Here is a 17,080-nt window from a genome sequence, read left to right as displayed (position 1 = left end):
ACTAATTGGTGTGCCTATCTTAGCAAGAACACTACTGTTATACGCCATAGTTTTACTATTTCACTTCTTACCAATTTTGCTGGTGTAATTAAATGTGAAATCTGATATGCCAACTTGTCTTTGAATGGATCTTTTGGGGTTTTTTAACAATTCAATGAGGGCTATTCAATGAGGGCTATTCAATGAGGGCTATTCATTTTTGTACTCATTTATGGGCAGTGCTGAATATAGGTTACGTCATAAAATGAGAATAGGTTATATTGAAATGCCCCTTGTCCCAAATATCCTGTTTTGTCATTTTAGTATTGTGCACAAGCTGCTAGACAGATGTGGTAGGTATGGATGCAAAACATGTTGCCTATGTACAGAAAGATGATAGAAAGGTTTTGAAAATCAGCCTCAACCACCTGAAGATTGATATTCATTAGATCTTTTTGAATGTGGGGTAATTTGTAGAAATCAAATGTCACATGTTCAAATCCCCAGTATTTGGAAGACATAGATCAGGGGTGGCCAACCTTCTTGGGGAGCTTCCTCTATGCAGGAATTTCTACATTCCTATTTTAAAGGGCTAGTTCACCAATTTAATTACATTTTAACTTGTTTATTTCTTATGAACAAGGGGAGACTGCAATCCATCCTATGGTTAGCCACGGCCACCAACCGTTAATGTTAGCATTTTCCACCAGTTGGCAGTCTCCAAATTTCATGTACAAATAATCTTAAAGTAACTTAAATCCAAGTCGTTTTTAGATTTGAGTGTGTATTCAATTTTAAAACGAATCCTGATTTTTTTTAAATGTATTCCACCCTGGTCATGGCCAAAGCTGTGTGAAAATATACAGAATTGCAGAAAATTTGCTTTTGGGTGGATTTATGGTAGCTTGGAGTGAGATTTCCTATCTTCAAAAGTTGGCAGCCCTGGTTTGGTGTTTCTGGCCCAAAAACACAGTCTGTATTATGTGTTTGTGGTGTTGAGTACAGGTGACAGGAAGTAAAAAAGCAGGTAGATCAGCATTTTGCTTTGTATTCTTTAAAAGGGCCAAAGTGCTCTCGGGATGCTGCTGTGAAGGCCTGTATAATTTACCACACAAGTCATCCAATTAAATCAGCCGTTACCATGGAAACATGACGTTTTGAAGTTGAGGCTTTGAGGTACACTGTGGGTGACGACAGGCATTGTAATTGTGTTGCACAAACTCGCTGTTTCATTTACATTTAAAACAGGAAATATACCTCGTAGCCGAGAACTCTTTCAGGAGTAAAGGATAGAGCCTGCCAATTCACTTCAATTTCTGAGGCGGAAACACTTCTGGCCCAAACTCCCCCTGGCATACCACTCGGCTCTGAAAAGAAACAACCGAGGAGAGTTTCACCCATTATTGAAAAACAACCAAGGCAAACGACTCTACAGACTAATACAACCCCTTTCAAACAAACATTTATGATCCTTCAGTTTATTGCAGTGGTCACCACCCTTTTCTGAGTCAAGATCACATTCTGAGTGAAAATGCATGCTGAGATCTACCGCTTTTTATTAACATGACTTAAAAAATGTAAGCCTATGCAACAATAACCAATTAAAAACAGTACTGTTGCAATGAGGTTTGTGCAGTAAGCTACAGGCTCAATACATTAAAACAGCATACTGGCTTTGCATGAATTTGCCTGCCAATGCATTGTTGTTCGGGACATTCTTTTAAAATTATATTTCAAAATTTGAGGTAGGCTATATGATCACACCGGTAATATATCCATTGTTGTATTACTTGTGAGGCACAGCTGAGTGAGCACACATTTAAATAATTAGCTTTTTATTTTACTGGGCTGATGGTGCCTGCATCTGATGGTCAGTCTCAGCGGAGGGAAAGAGCAGCAGAGTGAGGGACATCTCTCAACATCCCTCCGCTCTCCCTTTCCTCCACTGACACTGACCAAAAAGGGACACCGTCTTCCAGCTGATGGTGAAACTCGGGTCGCACTGCACAAATCCATGTTGTTACTGCTATGAACAGAGAAAGTAAAATATTCCTTGATATTACAAAAGACCCAAGCCGCTAATAATAACAACAACGCAGGCCTATATACACTTTCCTATTCATTCATTACTGCTGCACTGCTTGTTGTAGCTGAGGGGAAATAGGAAGAACGTGCATTTTATGGGTTATAAAAGTGTTAAATACAAAGTGTTGACAGTGCTGAGTAAGAACATAAACATGAACTCACTCAAAAACAGCAGCTCTTTGCTGTATTCATTGACAGTCTCTCTCATGGTTTTAAACGTTAGGAATCTCACAGTATTACATTTGCCATAGTTTTCTTTTATGCCTGCTAGGTTACTGCAGACTCGGTCACCTGAGCAATCTGATTGGCCAGCGGTGGCATAATGCACTTGATTTCCGCTCCAGGCCTACCTTCAGACACATTAAATGGCAAGTTTACCTACCCGGCACGCAGGGCAGCTGAATTGGATGCACCTACCACCAACAGCCCGTCATGCTGCAGTGTCATGTTAGGATGAGCCTGCAGGAAGGGTACCACATAAGGGAGGAGGATGTCTTCCCTGTAACGCACAGCATTGAGATTGCCTGTAATGACAACAGGCTCAGTCTGATGATGCTGTGACACCGCCCCAGACCATGACGGACCCTCCACCTCCAAATTGATCCCGCTCCAGAGTACAGGCCTCAGTGTAACGCTCATTTCTTCGACGATAAACGTGATTCCGACCATCACCCCTGGTGAGACAAAACCGCGACTCGACAGTGAAGAGCACTTTTTGCCAATTCTGTCTGGTCCAGCGATGGTGGGTATGTGCCTATAGGCGACGTTGTTGCCGGGAATGTCTGGTGATGACCTGCCTTACAACCGGCCTATAAGCCCTCAGTCCAGCCTCTCTCAGCCTATTGCGGACAGTCTGAGCACTGATGGAGCGATTGTGCATTCCTGGTGTAACTTGGGCAGTTGTTGTTGCCGCCATCCTGCACCTGTCCCGCAGGTGTCATGTTCGGATGTACCGATCCTGTGCAGGTGTTATTACACGTGGTCTGCCACTGCGAGGACGATCAGCTGTCCGTCCTCTCCCCCAGTAGTGCTGTCTTAGGCGTCTCACAGTAAGGACATCGCAATTTATTGCCCTGGCCACATCTGCAGTCCTCACACCTCCTTGCAGCATGCCTAAGGCACGTTCACGCAGATGAGCAGGGACCCTGGGCATCTTTCTTTTGGTGTTTTTCAGAGTCAGTAGAAAGGTCTCTTTAGTGTCCTACGTTTTCATAACTGTGACCTTAATTGCCTACCGTCTGTAAGCTGAAGGTGTCTTAACGACCGTTCCACGGGTGCATGTTCATTTTTTGTTTATGGTTCATTGAACAAGCATGGGAAACAGTGTTTAAACCCTTTACAATGAAGATCTGTGAAGTTATTTGGATTTTTCCGAATTATCTTTGAAAGACAGGGTCCTGAAAAGGGGATGTTTCTTTTTTTGCTGAGTATATTAACTTTGGTACTTTATTTAAAGTAACTGTCCAGTGAAAATCTCATTTTTAAAAGTTAATATTATGTTAATTCATACCCAAATAATGTTGTTGATTCATCCTATACTTGTATTTGTGGCCAAATCATAAATTGGATTAAAAAAACACTTCACAAATCCCACTTCAAACTCGTATCTCAAACAGACATTTAATTTTTTTTTTTGCCATTTCCTCGTAAATGATGATGTCATCTTCCTGAAGAGGATGAGCTGGCCAATCAGCTGTCTACTCAAATTCATATTTTTTATGACTGGTATATGCCCACACCCTTCCAACACAGAAAAGTTGCTTTTTAACCTACTTAATTCCCATTTTGTTGGATGGAAAACTATTTCACTCATATTTAAAATAATTATATAATTATATATCAATATATTTCATAGAAATTTGGAAACACTGGACAGTTAAGATAGTCCCCTATAGATGGTTTATAGATATTCAACAAACTAAACTAGCTATCCACTAACCCTAACTCTAGCTCTAATTATTGCATGTTGTTGTATTTCAAATTAACAGAGTTGCAGTTGATAGTTTGTTGATATTTTGAGCATTTGTAGACCATGTTTAGGGGGCTATCCAAATAAAGTGGGGTACCCTTTGTTTTGATTGATTTATAGTTACATTTGAGTATGTTATCATAATGTGCACCTCCCTAACACAACAATGCATTCTTTCAATATGTGAACTGGGGTTGTGTCTGAAATAGCACCCTATGGCTCAGGTCAAAAGTAGTGCACTATATAGGGAATAGAGTGCCATTTTGGACACACCGTTCAACAGTCTGTCACACCCTGGTCAGTTTCACCTGTCCTCGTTATTGTCTCCATCCCCTCCAGGTGTCGCTTCTTTCCCACAATGTATTTATCACTGTGTTTCCTGTCTCTGTGCCTGTTCGTCCTGTACGTTTCCAAGTCAACCAGTGTTTTTCCCATTCTCCTGCTTTTTGCATTCTCCTTTTTCTCATCCTCCCGGTTTTGACCCTTGCCTGTTTCTGGACTTTGTACCCGCCTGCCTGACCATTCTGCCTGCCTTGACCCCGAGCCTGTCTGCCACTCTGTACCTCATGGACTGTGATCTGGTTTTGACCTTTTGCCTGTCCACGACCATTCTCTTGCCTACCCCTTTGGATTAATAATCATTGTAAGACTCCAACCATCTGCCTCCTGTGTCTGCATTTGGGTCTCGCCTTGTGTCATGATAGTACGAACTGGCCATGACAGACCCAGCAGACTTGGACCAGCTCCACCACGCTGTCTCCCTACAGGGAGCCACCATTGGGAGACATCAGGAGTTGCTACAGGGCCTTTTGGAAGGGCTGAGTTCCTTGACGGAATGCCACAACCATGGGTTTAAGGCTATTATGGAGCAAATCATGGCGTTGGCTCAGACTGTCTGCCACCTCAACCAAAAAAACAACAACCACCCAGTAATTTTTTCCCCCTATCTGTGTTGAGTTGGTATAGCCTATCCCGACTCCCCGTGTACCCTGTTTACCTCCTCCAGAGCGATATTCGGGGAATCCTGGTGCCTGCCGGGGTTTTCTTTCTCAGTGCTCGCTTATTTTTGAGCTATAGCCATCTTCGTTTTCTTCAGACCGATCAGAGATAGCGTATATAATTACACTAATGTCAGGAAGGGCGCTCTCCTGGGCTTCGGCAGTTTGGGAACAACAATCTGCCATTTGCGGGTATTTGGAGGAATTCATTGCAGAGGTGAGAAGTTTTTGAGTCTCCGGTATCTGGGAGAAAGGCAGCCAGCAAATTGCTTGACTTGCGTCAAAACTCCCGTAGTGTGGCAGACTACACGGTGGATTTTCGCGCGTTGGCCGCCGAGAGTGCCTGGAATCCGGAGTCTCTTTTTGATACTTTTCTGCACGGATTATCTGAGGAGGTTAAGGATGAGCTAGCTGCTTGGGAACTGCTGTTGGATCTTGACTCCCTTATCGCCTTAACCATTAAAATTGATGGACGCCTAAGGGAACGCAAGAGTGAGAGGAGGTCTGGTCTCGGGCACACTCGTGCACCTGATATGGCGCGTTCACCTCCTATGGAATCCGGAAGTTTCTGAAGGCAGCTCTTCCGAGAGGAATCGAAGCCACCCGAGCTCTCACGTGAATCTACGACGGGTGAGTTGGATACTCCTGAGCCTATGCAGTTGGGAAGAACTAGGCTATCAGTTTGGGAGCGCTCACAGAGGATGAATAATAACCATTGTCTGTACTGTGGAGGGGCAGGACATTTTATACCTGTCCTATTAGGAAACCCTTGTCTCTAGTGGGTACCAGTACTATGGTGAGTCAGACTGGGAGTTCCCTAATTCCTATCACCCGCACACCCCTTTTTGCTCTTGTGCTGTTGGGAGACCAATCTAAGTCTCTCCGAGTGCTCATTGACTCTGGGGCTGATGAATGTCTTATAGATGCCACGATAGCTTCGTAGCTTGGTATTCCCACTCAGCCTCTCTCTGTGCCCATGGATGCTAGGGCACTGGACGGCCGCTCTATAGGGGAAGTCACCTATACTACTGTGCCCGTTCAATTACTAGTTCTTGTAACCACAGTGAGACAATTCAGTTCCTCCTCATTACCTCTCCCCATGTTCCGGTGGTTTTGAGATTTTCCTGGCTTCAAAAGCCCAATCCGATGATTGATTGGACCACAAGCTCCATCCTGGGTTGGAACCCATTTTACCATTCCCACTGCCTTCAAGCAGCACAGCCTTCCTCAAGTCATCTTCCTCAGGATGTTAGCAAGACTGTGGATGTCTGCTATCCCCACAGAATACCATGACCTCCTGGAAGTGTTCAGTAAGGCACATACTACTTCCCTTCCCCCGCACCCTCCTTATGATTGTGCCATTGATCTTCTCCCAGGCACTACACCACCGTGGGGTTGATTTTGTATTCTCTGTCTGGACCAGAAACCAAAGCTATGGAGGAGTACATAGAGGAGTCTCTGTCCACTGGGGCCGTCCGTCTGTCTGCATCTCCTGCCGGCGCAGGGTTTTTCTTTGTGGAGAAGAAGGACAAGACTAATGACATTACTGTCAAGAATCTTTACCCCTTACCTCTCCTTGGCATTTGAACCTCTCCAGGGGGCCATCATATTCACTAAGTTGGACCTTTGAAATGCCTACCACTTGGTTCGGATATGCGAGGGGGATGAGTGGACATCAACACAGCCAGAGGACATTATGAATACCAAGTCATGCCATTTGGACTCACCAATGCCCCCGCTGTCTTACAGGCTTTGGTCAATGATGTGCTTCGGGACATGCTAAACCGTTTTGTGTTCGTGTACCTTGACGACATCCTGGTTTTTCCCGATCTACACAAGAACATGTTCTTCATGTCAGACGGGTCCTTCAGCGCCTCCTGGAGAACCAACTGTTCGTGAAAGGCGAGAATTGTTCCACTGCTCTACTATCACCTTTCTGGGATGTCATTGCTGAGGGCGATGTTCAGATGGATCTTGGAAAGGTGAAAGCAGTGGTGGATTGGCCTCAACCAACGTCCAGGGTGCAGTTGCAACGGTTTCGGGACTACAGCACACTGCAGGCCCCCCTCTCGGCACTCACCTCTCCCAAGGTACCGTTCAAATGGTCTCCAGTTGTCGACAAAGCCTTTGTGGACCTGAAGCATCGGTTCACAACAGCACCCATCCTCATCCATCAGGACCCCTCGCGTCAATTTGTGGTTGAAGTGGATGCTTTGGATGTTGGAGTGGGTGCCATTCTGTTTCACCGATCTGCCCAGCACCAGAAGCTTCATCCCTGTGCTTTCCTGTCCCATCATTTCAATCCTGCTAAGAGGAACTACGATGTTGGCAACCGAGAACAACTGGCGGTGAAGATGGCATTGGAAGTGTGAAGGCACTGGCTGGAAGGAGCAGAACAGCCATTCCTGGTCTGGACCGATCATAACAACCTGGAATATCTCTGTACAGCCAATCGCCTCAACTTCAGGCCCCCGGTGGGCCCTCCTGTTCAACAGATATAACTTCACCATCTCCGACCGCCCAGGGTCAAAGAATGTGAAGCCTGACGCCCTCTCCCGCCTACACAGTTCCTCTGCCACACCCTGAACCTCTGAAACCATTCTCCCTACCTCATGCCTTGCTGCCACTGTGGATTGGGGTATTGAGAACCTGGTCCGTAAGGCACAACGCTCCTAGCCTGGACCTGAAGGGGTCCCGGCTAAGCGGCTGTTTGTCCCTAGTCCAGTCCGGTCCCGGGTCCTGGAATGGGCTCATTCCTCCAGGCTGACATGTAATCCAGGGTCCCGTCGTACACTAGCCTTCATTCGACAATGTTTCTGGTGGCCCACAATGGTCCCTGATGTCTCTGCCTTCACTACCACATGCACTGTGTGTGCTCAAAACAAGACTCCAACGCAAGCTCCTTCTGGCCTCCTGCAGCCACTACCGGTTCCTCATCGTCCCTGGTCTCATATATCTCTGGACTTTATCACTGGGCTCCCGTCGTCTGATGGAAACACTGTCATTCTGAAGGTAGTCGACCGGTTCTCCAAGGCAGCCCATTTCCTCCCTCTCGCCAAACTACCTTCTGCCAAGGAGACGGCCCAGCTTATGGTGCAGCATGTCTTCCGGATCCATGGACTCCCAGTAGACATGGTCTCCGATCGGGTTCCTCAGTTCTCGTCTCAGTTATGGAAGGCATTCTGCAACCTTATTGGGTTGTCGGCCAGCCTGTCATCCAGATTCCATCCCCAAATTAACGGTCAGTCGGAGCGAGCCAATCAAGACCTGGAGACCACCTTAAGGTGCCTGGTCTCAACCAACCCCACTACCTGGAGCCGTCAACTTTTCTGGGTGGAGTATGCCCAGGACAGTCTTCCCAGTTCTGCCACAGGACTCACCCAATGGAGCACTCAAAAGGGGAATCAGCCTCCACTCTTCCCTGAACAAGAGCAGGAGGTCAGCGTACCCTCGGCCCAGATGTTTGTCCACCGCTGTCAATGTACCTGGAGAAGAGCCATGGCGGCTATTCTCAAGACCAACTCCAGGTATCGTCGACAAGCAGATCATCGCCAGACCCCAGCTCCCCGCTACCGCATTGGGCAGAGGGTATGGCTGTCCACACGGGACCTGCCCCTTCGGGTAGAGTGCCACAAACAGTCCCCTTGTTTCATTGGTCCTTTTCCCATCTCCAGAGTCCTGAGTTCCACTGCTGTCCGTCTTGTGTTACCCCGTACCCTCTGTATTCACCCTACCTTCCATATGTCTAAGATTAAGCCTGTGTCTCACTGTTCTTTGTCTTCTGTCCCTAGGCCCACCCCCCTCCCCGTGTCATTGATGGCCATCCGGCCTACACAGTAAAACGTCTCCTGGGTGTTCGACCATGGGGCAGGGGTTTCAGGTACCTGGTTAACTGTGAGGGTTAGGGCCCGGAGGAGAGGTGCAGGGTTCCCGCTAGAGACATCCTGGATCCAGCCCTCATCACAAACTTCCACCGCCGACACCCCAGTCAACCAGTAGGACACCAGGTGGCGTCCCTAGACGGGGGGGGGGGGGGTACTGTCACACCTTGATCAGTTTCACCTGCCCTCGTTATTGTCTCCCCCCCGCTCCAGGTGTCGCTTGTTTTCCCCAGCGTATTTATCCCTGTGTTTCCCGTCTCTCTGTGCCAGTTCGTCTTTTACATCTCCAAGTCAACCAGTGTTTTTCCCGTTCTCCTGCTTTTTGCATTCTCCTTTTTCTCGTCCTCCCGGTTTTGACCCTTGCCCGTTTCTGGACTTTGTACCCGCCTGCCTGACCATTCTGCCTGCCTTGACAACAAGCCTGCCACTCTGTACCTCCTGGACTCTGATCTGGTTTTGACCTTTTTGCCTGTCCACGACCATTCTCTTGCCTACCCTTTTGGATTAATAATAATTGTAAGACTCCAACCATCTGGCCTCCAATGTGTGCATTTGGGTCTCGCCTTGTGCTTTAATAGAGTCAAACATAAAATAAATCCTATCATACCCTTTCAAATAAGTGGTTGTGGAAACCAATGAAGCAAGGAAAGGACATTTTTTTGGAACTGTTGGAGTATACATGGTTTATCTCTCACCTTCCTCTGCAGAGTAGATGGTGACCACAGGACTGAACGGGCCCTGCCCTTTGCTGTTATAGGCTCCCACCTTCACGTGGAAGGGTGAGAAGGGAGCGATGCTGTCGTTCCGGTACACATAGCGGGATGCCCCTGGAGCAGAGGTGGCGACGTGGGTCCAGGTCATCTCACCGAGGCCACGGAACGCGATAATGTAACCGAAGCTCTCACCGTTCTGCAGTTCCTCGGGAACAGGCTGGGAGTGAAACACAACTATAGTGATATTAAAACACATACAAAACACACATTCAGCGAGTCATCACGCCAGACACCATCACATCCAATCTCACAACCATGACCTTCAAATTTGTTTTCTTGCTACCTGACTATAATTGAAATGAGCAAGAAAAGCAGATATTAAAACTATTGGGCGCATTATATATTTCCCTGCAGCCTTTTTAATGGAACGTTATTCCCACAGTTCTTGAAATTAAATATTTTCAATAATAGGTGAAGAGTAGAATTCTTAATGTATTTAGCTTATATCATCATTACATTATTTGTTTGGCACTTATGATGCCTAAACATTTTATCTGATGTAACTTTGCAGTACTGCAGTTTTGCAACAGTGTGGGATTTCCAAGGTTCTGATTTGATTGAATTGTACCCTTTTAATCATTCAAAGTATCATGAATTGAAAACAATTCATCTGTCAGGTGGCATGTTCTGCATTTGTTTGCCAAGGGCTTATACGGGCGCCTCAACTAAGGAATTACAACCGCTGCTCCGGAGCCACATTTCAACAGCTCTGGATTTACAACACTCACAAGCCAACTAACTGATTTAATGTAAAATAATAAGCACCTTATTAAATGATATACAAGTAAGGACAACAGTTTCCCTTTAGCGGGGCGGCAGGTAGCCTAGTGGTTAGAGCGTTGGACTAGTAACCAAAAGGTTGCAAGATCAAATCCCTGAGCTGACAAGGTAAAAATCTGTCATTCTGCCACAGTTAATTCACTGTTCCTAGGCCATCATTGAAAATAAGAATTTGTTCTTACTTGCCTTATTAAATTAGGATAAATAAATTAGAGGAGACTGGAACAAACGACGACTTACCTCCCATGTAACAACCAACTCTGATCTGCTGCCGCCCCCTCCTCCAACATCAGTGGGTGCAGCATCAGGAACTACACAACAGAGACCATGTTTATGACAACACTAGTCTGGCACATGTCTTTTGTTTCAGATAGCTTGAGACATTTGTATTGACAAAGCTATTTGAAGCAGATCTGGGTTCAAATAATATTTGTTTTGCTTTATACTTTGAACATTTGATTGAGCCTGTCTGGAGTTCCAGATGGTTGGGGTTTTTGGGACTTCCAATTCCATTGGTTCCACTGCGCCAGACAAGCTCGTTTAACCACGGCTTAATAAGAATCTTTTATATAAACAAATACTGTTTGAGCCCGGGCCCGATTGGAGGAGGGTTGTATCCAACAGCTGGGTCATTCCAACAGTTGACTGCCTTTTGGGTAGTGTAATTTGCAAATACAAAACTTTCACCTATCGCATTCTGTTATAGAACATTTTATAAAGTAATAAAGAAAAATGTATAAAGTAAGTGCCAATTAACAGGGTTGACGTAACAGGGTTTAAGTTCATCTTAAATTAGCCATAACTCTTGTGACAGGGAGAATGGAAGCTTGCTGTGTGCAACAGGGAGGGGCAATTGAATGCAAGTTTCACAAAAAAATGTAATTGCTAAAACATTTCTAGCCTATCTACGTATCTATAGGAAACAGGGTTAACGTGTTATTGTCATCCGTCTCAGTTTTCCACCACAAAACACCAGAAGATCCAACTCACCTGCTTTTACACTATGATTTGACTACTAGATGTTCAATGTTTAACATTTTTTGGGGGGGGGAATAGTATCGCCATATTAAAACGAGAGTTCAGTTCACTTAACAGCGTTGGCCTTAAAATGAGGGACAAAGCAAAAGTAATCACGTGAAATAAATAATAATCTTCAGAAATTACGTTGAAACTCTTATAGAAGTCAGAGAAACATGAGGGACATGTCAAAATGCAGATTTTTGGCACTTTAACAAGTCTTTATTCATATTGAAAATCTGATTTATTAATTTTCCATGTGGTCTATATTAAAGTAAGTTATTTCAGAAGCTAGTAGATTCATTACTTACAAACAGCTGCAAATCCCAATAAAACTACACCACGTTTTGAAGTTCACTTGCTTTGTATAATAACACTATCATGACTCTAGCGAAGATGTTTAGTGGGTCAGAGTTCAGATTTTTTTTTGTCTCATTGCACAAACTTTTGCTAGCAAGTTTCTCACGCTGGCTGTAGCCGGGGGAGGGGCAGGCCTGTCCGGGCAAGTCCAGGAGGGTTGCTGAGCAACCTGCGCCTCGGAAAAGATCAACATCTGCATGGTTTCCACTAGTTACCACAACCACAAAGTCAAAATGTAATAATTTAATGTTAGGGTTAGGCAAATGTTAGCAGTATGGTTAAGGTTAACGCTAAGGTTAGGGCTAGATTTAAGAAAATAAATTGTAGAAATAGGGGGGATTCATGACTTGTGGCAACTAGTGGCGACCCATCTGCATCGTCCATGCTATCCGGGATCCTTGGGACGTCTCTGCATAGCGCAACAAATCGCCTTGATTCAATGATAGGTTCGGACAAAGCAAGAAATGTAAAGAGAAGCAACTGTCATATCAGTGCTTGACTTGGGATGAGAGGTGCAGGAGCAGTGGCGACCCGTCATTCAGGGCAGGGGCAGAGCCCCACCTATTTTGAGCCTTGCCTGTTTTGCTAAAACAAAAAAATATATATACAGCACCAGTCAAAAGTTTGGACACACCTACTCATTCCAGGGTTTTTCTTAGTTTTTAGTAATTTACCAAATTTTTTAAATAATAGTGAAGACATCAAAACTATGAAATTACACATAGGGAATCATGTAGTAACCAAAAAAGTGTTAAACCAATCAAAATATATTTTGGATTCTTCAAAGTAGCCACCCTTTGCTGTGATGACAGATTTGCACAATCTTTCATTCTCTCAACCAGCTTCACCTGGAATGCTTTTCCAACAGTCTTGAAGGAGTTCCCACATATGCTCAGCACGTGTTGGCTGCTTTTCCTTCCTCTGCGGTCCAACTCACCCCAAACCATCTCAATTGGGTTGAAGTCGGGTGATTGTGGAGGCCAGGTCATCTGATGCAGCCCTCCACCACTCTCCTTCTTGGTCAAATAGCTCTTACACAGCCTGGAGGTGTGTTGGGTCATTGTACTGTTGAAAAACAGATGGGATGGCTAAGGGTTAAGGGTGCCTTGAATTAAAAAAAAATCACTGACAGTGTCACCAGCAAAGCACCCCCACACCATCACACATCCTCCTCCATGCTTCATGGTGGGAATCACACATGAGGTGATCATCCGTTCACCTACTCTGCTTCTCACAAAGACACGGCGGTTGGAACCAAAAATCTCCATTTGGAATCATCCGACCAAAGGACAGATTTCCACCAGTCTAATGTCCATTAATTGTGTTTCTTGGCCCAAGCAAGTCTCTTCTTATTATTGGTGTCCTTTAGTAGTGGTTCTTTGCAGCAATTCGACCATGAAGGCCTGATTCTCGCAGTCTCCTCTGAACAGTTGATGTTGGCCTGAATTGTTCCGGCGCCGACAGAGATGGCCGCCTCGCTTCGCGTTCCTAGGAAACTATGCAGTTTTTTTGTTTTTTTCGCCTCTTCAACCTCAGGAGGCTGAAGAAATTCGGCTTGTCACCAAAAGCACTCACAAACTTCTACAGATGCACAATCGAGAGCATCCTGTCGGGCTGTATCACTGCCTGGTACGGCAACTGCTCCGCCCACAACCGTAAGGCTCTCCAGAGGGTAGTGAGGTCTGCACAACACATCACCGGGGGCAAACTACCTGCCCTCCAGGACACCTACACCACCCGATGTCACAGGAAGGCCATAAAGAACATCAAGGACAACAACCACCCGAGCCACTGCCTGTTCACCCCGCTATCATCCAGAAGGCGAGGTCAGTACAGGTGCATCAAAGCTGGGACCGAGAGACTGAAAAACAGCTTCTATCTCAAGGCCATCAGACTGTTAAACAGCCACCACTAACATTGAGTGGCTGCTGCCAACACACTGACTCAACTCCAGCCACTTTAATAATGGGAATTGATGGGAAATGATGTAAAATATATCACTAGCCACTTTAAACGATGCTACCTAATATAATGTTTACATACCCTACATTATTCATCTCATATGTATATGTATATACTGTACTCTATCATCTACTGCATCTTTATGTAATACATGTATCACTAGCCACTTTAACTATGCCACTTTGTTTACATACTCATCTCATATGTATATACTGCACTCAATACCATCTACTGTATCTTGCCTATGCCGCTCTGTACCATCACTCATTCATATATCTTTATGTACATATTCTTATCCCCTTACACTTGTGTCTATAAGGTAGTAGTTTTGGAATTGTTAGCTAGATTACTTGTTGGTTATTACTGCATTGTCGGAACTAGAAGCACAAGCATTTCGCTACACTCGCATTAACATCTGCTAACCATGTGTATGTGACAAATAAAATTTGATTTGATTTGATTTGAGATGTGTCTGTTACTTGAACTCTGTGAAGCATTTATTTGGGCTACAGTTTTTGAGGCTGGTAACTCTAATGAACTTATCCTCTGCAGCAGAGGTAACTCTCTGGGTCTTCCTTTCCTGTGGCGGTCCTCATAAGAGCAATTTTCATCATAGGCACTCCTTCCAGGTGAAGTTGGTTAAGAGAATGCCAAGAGTGTGTAAACCTGTCATCAAGGCAAAGGGTGGCTACTTTGAAGAATCTCAAATAGGAAATATATTTGGATTTGTTTAACACTTTTATGGTTACTACATGATTCCATATGTGTTATTTCATGGTTTTGATATCTTCACTATTTTTCTAAAATGTAGAAAATAGTCAAAATAAAGAAAGACCCTGGAATGAGCAGTGGGGTATCTGTACTTTACTTTATTTTTTAGCAACTTTTACTTTTACTTCACTAGATTTCTAAAGACAATAATGTACTTTTTACTCTATACATTTTTCCTGACACACAAAAGTACTCTTTATATTTTAAATGCTTAGCAGGACAGGAAAACGGTCCAATTCATGTACTAATAAGGAGAACATCACTGGTAATCCCTACTGCCTCTGATCTGGTGGATTCAAAGACTCACGAAGCACAACTTCTTAGTTTGTAAATTATGTCTGAGTGTTGAAGTGTGCCCCTGGCTATCCGAAAATATTAATTACTAGCTTAATATAAGGAATTTGAAATGATTTATACATTTACTTTTGATACTTAAGTATATTTAAAACCAAATACTTTTAGACTTTTACTCAAGTAGTATTTTAATGGGGTACTTTCACTTTCACTTGAGTCATTTTCTATTAAGATATCTTAACTTTTACTCAAGTATGACAATTGGGTACTTCTTCCGCCACTGGGAATGAGTAGGTGTGTCCAACTTTTGAGTCGTACAGTATTTCGCAACAGTGCCGGTGAAAAGACGACAACGAGTCTACAACGTTAATGCTTATAGCTAAAAAGTTAACTATAGCTTGTAGTACGGCTAGTTATGTTTTGAATTGGCTATATACAGTGCCTTGCGAAAGTATTCGGCCCCCTTGAACTTTGCGACCTTTTGCCACATTTCAGGCTTCAAACATAAAGATATAAAACTGTATTTTTTTGTGAAGAATCAACAACAAGTGGGACACAATCATGAAGTGGAACGACATTTATTGGATATTTCAAACTTTTTTTTAACAAATCAAAAACTGAAAAATTGGGCGTGCAAAATTATTCGGCCCCCTTAAGTTAATACTCCTGTATTTGGCTCCATCCATCTTCCCATCAATTTTAACCATCTTCCCTGTCCCTGCTGAAGAAAAGCAGGCCCAAACCATGATGCTGCCACCACCATGTTTGACAGTGGGGATGGTGTGTTCAGCTGTGTTGCTTTTACGCCAAACATAACGTTTTGCATTGTTGCCAAAAAGTTAAATTTTGGTTTCATCTGACCAGAGCACCTTCTTCCACATGTTTGGTGTGTCTCCCAGGTGGCTTGTGGCAAACTTTAAACCACACTTTTTATGGATATCTTTAAGAAATGGCTTTCTTCTTGCCTCTCTTCCATAAAGGCCAGATTTGTGCAATATACAACTGATTGTTGTCCTATGGACAGAGTCTCCCACCTCAGCTGTAGATCTCTGTAGTTCATCCAGAGTGATCATGGGCCTCTTGGCTGCATCTCTGATCAGTCTTCTCCTTGTATGAGCTGAAAGTTTAGAGGGACGGCCAGGTCTTGGTAGATTTGCAGGGGTCTGATACTCCTTCCATTTCAATATTATCGCTTGCACAGTGCTCCTTCGGATGTTTAAAGCTTGGGAAATCTTTTTGTATCCAAATCCGGCTTTAAACTTCTTCACAACAGTATCTCGGACCTGCCTGGTGTGTTCCTTGTTCTTCATGATGCTCTCTGCGCTTTTAACGGACCTCTGAGACTATCACAGTGCAGGTGCATTTATACAGAGACTTGATTACACACAGGTGGATTGTATTTATCATCATTAGTCATTTAGGTCAACATTGGATCATTCAGAGATCCTCACTGAACTTCTGGAGAGAGTTTGCTGCACTGAAAGTAAAGGGGCTGAATAATTTTGCACGCCCAATTTTTCAGTTTTTGATTTGTTAAAAAAGTTTGAAATATCCAATAAATGTCGTTCCACTTCATGATTGTGTCCCACTTGTTGTTGATTCTTCACAAAAAAATACAGTTTTATATCTTTATGTTTGAAGCCTGAAATGTGGCAAAAGGTCGCAAAGTTCAAGGGGGCCGAATACTTTCGCAAGGCACTGTATATCCCTTTTGTGAAGGAGAACAATGGCAGAGCAGACAGTCATATGCCCTGAAATATTTTTGTGCAACCTGGAATTACAATTTAAGAGGACCAGTGCTTCTATAGTGAAACAAATCTCACACCTGTGCCGTTTGCGAGCAATTGTTGTTACATTGTACAGTATATTGTTTCTTCAGCATACCGCACTAGCAAGCAACAACATAACGTCACTTCACAGAGAATACCACAGAGAACCATGAGTTCTTCAAGTTTAGCTGTATCCACACATTTTTGAACGATCTGAATGATGATGAAGATCGTGAAGGGGGTGATTGAATTTACGATATGCAACAGGGTTTGGCAACTAGGTTTGGCCTCCAGCAAATTTCTTCCTGAGCTTGTAGCTAGTCAGCGGGCCAGAACAGCAAAGGCTAGCAAAGACTCGCAGCCCAATTCTTAGGCCTACACTACACATTGAACACATCTGGCTAGTGGGCTAATTAATTAAATGACAATAAGATAAAAATGT

General features: G+C 44.1%; 1 protein-coding gene across 2 annotated transcripts in view; it reads right to left on the bottom strand.

Annotated features, from left to right (window-relative positions):
- The window catches only part of cntn3a.2 (contactin 3a, tandem duplicate 2), a 71,783-nt gene that overhangs the window by 11,768 nt on the left and 42,935 nt on the right, over positions 1–17,080 (bottom strand). The window contains exons 17-19 of one of the 2 annotated variants that reach the window (XR_016483318.1): positions 10,706–10,776; positions 9,608–9,859; positions 1,237–1,346 (exon numbers count right to left, since the gene is read on the bottom strand). Coding sequence is in view for 1 of the 2 variants with exons in the window: in XM_021616097.3 (XP_021471772.3) it covers positions 1,237–1,346; positions 9,608–9,842; positions 10,706–10,776 (416 nt within the window). In the remaining variant the exon portion in view is untranslated. The remainder of the gene's footprint in view (positions 1–1,236; positions 1,347–9,607; positions 9,860–10,705; positions 10,777–17,080) is intronic. The other variant, XM_021616097.3, reaches the window with a different exon arrangement.

Source organism: Oncorhynchus mykiss, chromosome 9, assembly GCF_057628025.1.
Source record: "Oncorhynchus mykiss isolate SJ-2025 chromosome 9, ASM5762802v1, whole genome shotgun sequence".
Lineage (NCBI taxonomy): Eukaryota > Metazoa > Chordata > Actinopteri > Salmoniformes > Salmonidae > Oncorhynchus > Oncorhynchus mykiss.
Note: the sequence above shows the minus strand (reverse complement) of the source record. Positions and strands in the feature narration are given on the sequence as shown.